The sequence below is a fragment of the Osmerus mordax genome, chromosome 12, assembly GCF_038355195.1.
Source record: "Osmerus mordax isolate fOsmMor3 chromosome 12, fOsmMor3.pri, whole genome shotgun sequence".
Taxonomy (NCBI): domain Eukaryota; kingdom Metazoa; phylum Chordata; class Actinopteri; order Osmeriformes; family Osmeridae; genus Osmerus; species Osmerus mordax.
Window position 1 is genome coordinate 5,937,993 of NC_090061.1, and position 3,412 is coordinate 5,941,404.

The 3,412-nt window shown below is 43.3% G+C and overlaps 1 protein-coding gene across 1 annotated transcript; it reads left to right on the top strand.

Moving 5' to 3' along the window:
• Nucleotides 1-2,413: 2,413 nt before the first annotated feature.
• On the top strand, nucleotides 2,414-3,070 carry neurog1 (neurogenin 1). The gene has a single exon (XM_067248315.1). It carries the CDS (start codon nucleotides 2,414-2,416, stop codon nucleotides 3,068-3,070), a length of 657 nt encoding a protein of 218 aa, XP_067104416.1.
• The last annotated feature ends 342 nt before the right edge of the window (nucleotides 3,071-3,412 follow it).

Sequence of the window (3,412 nt, forward strand, 5' to 3'; positions counted from 1 at the left end):
CGCCTATAAAGAATAGAGTGAGTCTATCCCCCCACACTTCCATTGCTCAGTTTGAAAAGGGGTATTACGACCTCAACAGTACAGACAGACACCTTATTTTAAAGCTTCTATGAGTTTAACACCTGCTATGAAAAAAAAGATAGTCCCCATGGTATCCAGAAATCAACATAAGGCCACAAATGTTGTGGCAATGTGTGTAAACTCGAACATAGGCCAGTAGCTATATCTTGATAAATGTAAATACTAAAATGTATGCAAGACATGACCTTAGGCATTTATTTTTTCTCAATCGAATTCTTTATTTAGTTATCTTTGTTTCCATTTGCAGGGACCCTCTTTGGGTAATTCGGTTGTTTCATTTTCTCACGTGTTTCTACCATTGAAATGCAATCACATCTCGTGCACTTGTGCCTAATCCTGTCAGAGCATCACCCTGGCAACCTCTCTCAAGTGTGGGCAGAAAATGCCTTTCTCCATACCCCCCAGAAGACGGGGTCTATCCGCAAAGCTGCAGCAGTTAACACTTCTTGTGGAAATCAACTTGCGTTAGGATATCGTGTAAACCTGTTACATTTTATTGTTTTATAAGACCAATAAGCAAGTCCCTCCGCTAATGTCTAAACTAAAACTAAAATACTCGTTCAAGCTGTTCCGCGACTTTGATGTTATTGCTGACAGGTTGGTAAGTTGTAATAATAAAATCAATCTCCACCCATCCACGTGGGTCACTGCTTCCAGCGTTTCTACAAGGGTGTGAAGTGCTTTGCTTGACTTTACTCAAAAGAATCTCCATAGTGTGTCATAACTGGGTTCTGGTTACTATAATAACAAAACTGCCATAGTTTTATGCATCCAAAAATTACATTTAAATAGTTGCATTACTCGTTGGCATAACCTGCCCGTAATAAGGGGCATCTGGGCAAGTAAATAAGCAAGAAATTATTTGTGACACAGAATATATGAGCACAGCTCAGAGTCGTGGTGTTTTTGTTCACGCTGTGACTATTTGAATAAGAATAATGCCAATAGAGTGGCCCAGGCAGAAAAAAAGGGGCACAAAAGCCCATAGGAGCCGAATTTGGACGAGGGACAACGTGTATAGAACTGAAAAGAAGTGAGAGGAGACACAGACAATGGAACAATTCACCTTATAATCGCTTTGATATATTATACATGCCTGAAGACTCTAAACATTGTGTAATTATTTATAAATGACTGTCCCTCTATTCTCATAAGACGACAAGGAGAAAAGCACTGCAGGTCTCTGGCCAAACTATTTCTAAATAGTGCCCCCATCCACTTTTACAAAAGAGGGGCGAGATGCTGGAAATTGAATAAATGGAATAATTAATGGAAAATTGTATGCCTGTCTCATAAAGATGTCTTTAAAAACACTTAAAGAAATTGGCCAATGCAAATGCTAGACATGTTTACTGCTGTGCTCTTCATGTTTTGAATCTTAATAAGCCTGGGATTTGTGGAAAACAGTGCCAAGTAAAGATGAGCCTTAAAGCTATAAATTAATCAGGCAAATATGTGCCTATAGTTCTGTTCACATTGGAATTGTATTGGCAACGGTAAAGGTTTTGGCTGGATAGTTATGACCAAGTTTAAATGTTCAAGAATAGACTAGCTTATTCTTTCCAAGTTTTTCTTCACACTACAACAAAATAATTCATTCTGTTTCAGAGTAGCAGATATCGAAATACTGTAGTATATTACATATTTAAGGGATATATAGGTTATGGTGAATTGGTGGCTTGGAACTATGTGTGGTATACGTTTATAAAAGTCATAGAGAAGAAGGAGCGTGCCTTAGCCTTGGGGGCTAAGGGCTTCAGTCTTTCGGTCGTTTCTTTCTTCCATTTTACTTTAAAGGTTTAACTTAAAGTGGGCTCGGTCTTTGGTCCAGGGATAGCAACAGTGCTGTTCGCGTGGCTGGGCAGCGGTCCCGTGCTCCCATTGGACAGTCGTGATTACAGGCACGCTTCGGAGGGTGAACAAACAACAGGCATGCATTATGCTAATGAGATGGTAGTGCGGCACGGGGCAGACCTGATGCACCCCATTCATCCATCCTTCACACAAATGCCAAAGCGAGGGGGTGCGATCATTGTTTCACCAGGGTATATAAGGTATCTGAGGCCAGTCGTGTGCCAGGCTCACTGGCTCACACGAGCTGATTCAAGAGCAAGATCAAGACGCGTGCCTTGTACTCTCTACACTCAAACTATTTTCGGACTACGACTCTTTGCAAGATAACTTATCCAAGCCAAGCGTATCCACCAAGGTAGGTTTATGTCCACCGCGCATCCTTCTGTGCTTCCTCGAATATGTCCTCACAACTCCTCGTACGCTTTTGTATTTGCACTGATTAACCAGTTGCTTTCCTCTTTTTTTCTGCAGACAAACGATGTGCACTGCAATGGAGACCGCATACTCTGACATCGACAGCTCCAGCTGCGACTACTTTACGCTCACAGATGACGAAACCTCACACAGCAGCATGCACTCTGCCTCCCCTGAATCGCTTGGAAAGCCCGCCTCTCCCATGAGCGACAGCCAGGGCAGCTGCGTGCCAGAGCAGCAGCAGAAGAAGAGACGCAGAGGGCGGGCGAGGAACGAAGGAACTGTGCATGTTGTCAAGAAGAACCGCCGCGTGAAGGCAAATGACCGCGAGAGAAACAGAATGCACAACCTGAACGATGCTTTGGACACCCTCAGGGGCATCCTCCCAGCATTTCCAGATGAAACCAAGCTCACCAAGATCGAGACTCTGCGCTTTGCGCACAATTACATTTGGGCACTCTCCGAGACCATTCGAATTGCTGACCTGACCCAAAACAAGTCGCGAGATAAGCCTCTCGTTCTACCGAGCCTGTCGTGCGTAACCGAAGCTCCAAGCCCCGGGAGCGATGCTGGCTCTTGGGGTTCCAGTGCATCGTCTTCTTCCTCGTCCCCGGCGTATTGCACTTCCACCCCCAGCAGCCCGGCAGCAACAGATGATTACGGATTTCTGCAGACAGATGTTATGTACAGCTACCACAGCTTTGCTTCGAGCGTTTATTAACAACAGTAGCCTGCATTTTAGATGTTCGTGCAGTCATAACTGAGAGGGTTTTGACGATAAAAAAATCTTCACAAAATAACGATGCCGTTATTTTGTGAAGAGAAAACGGAATGAGACGGTTCATATTCACTATTTGCCTTAACCACGTCTCTGTGGGTATTTTATACTGTTGATTTTCTATTTACATGTTGTAATATTCGATTGCATATGAAATAACTTAATTTCCCCCCGAGTTTTGTATTATTATTTTGCTACGTTTATTCGTCCAAACCCTTTGCACTTTTGCAGCGCATTCAACACAGGCTACTACTACAGGTCCACTTCACAATATTGACCCCAACC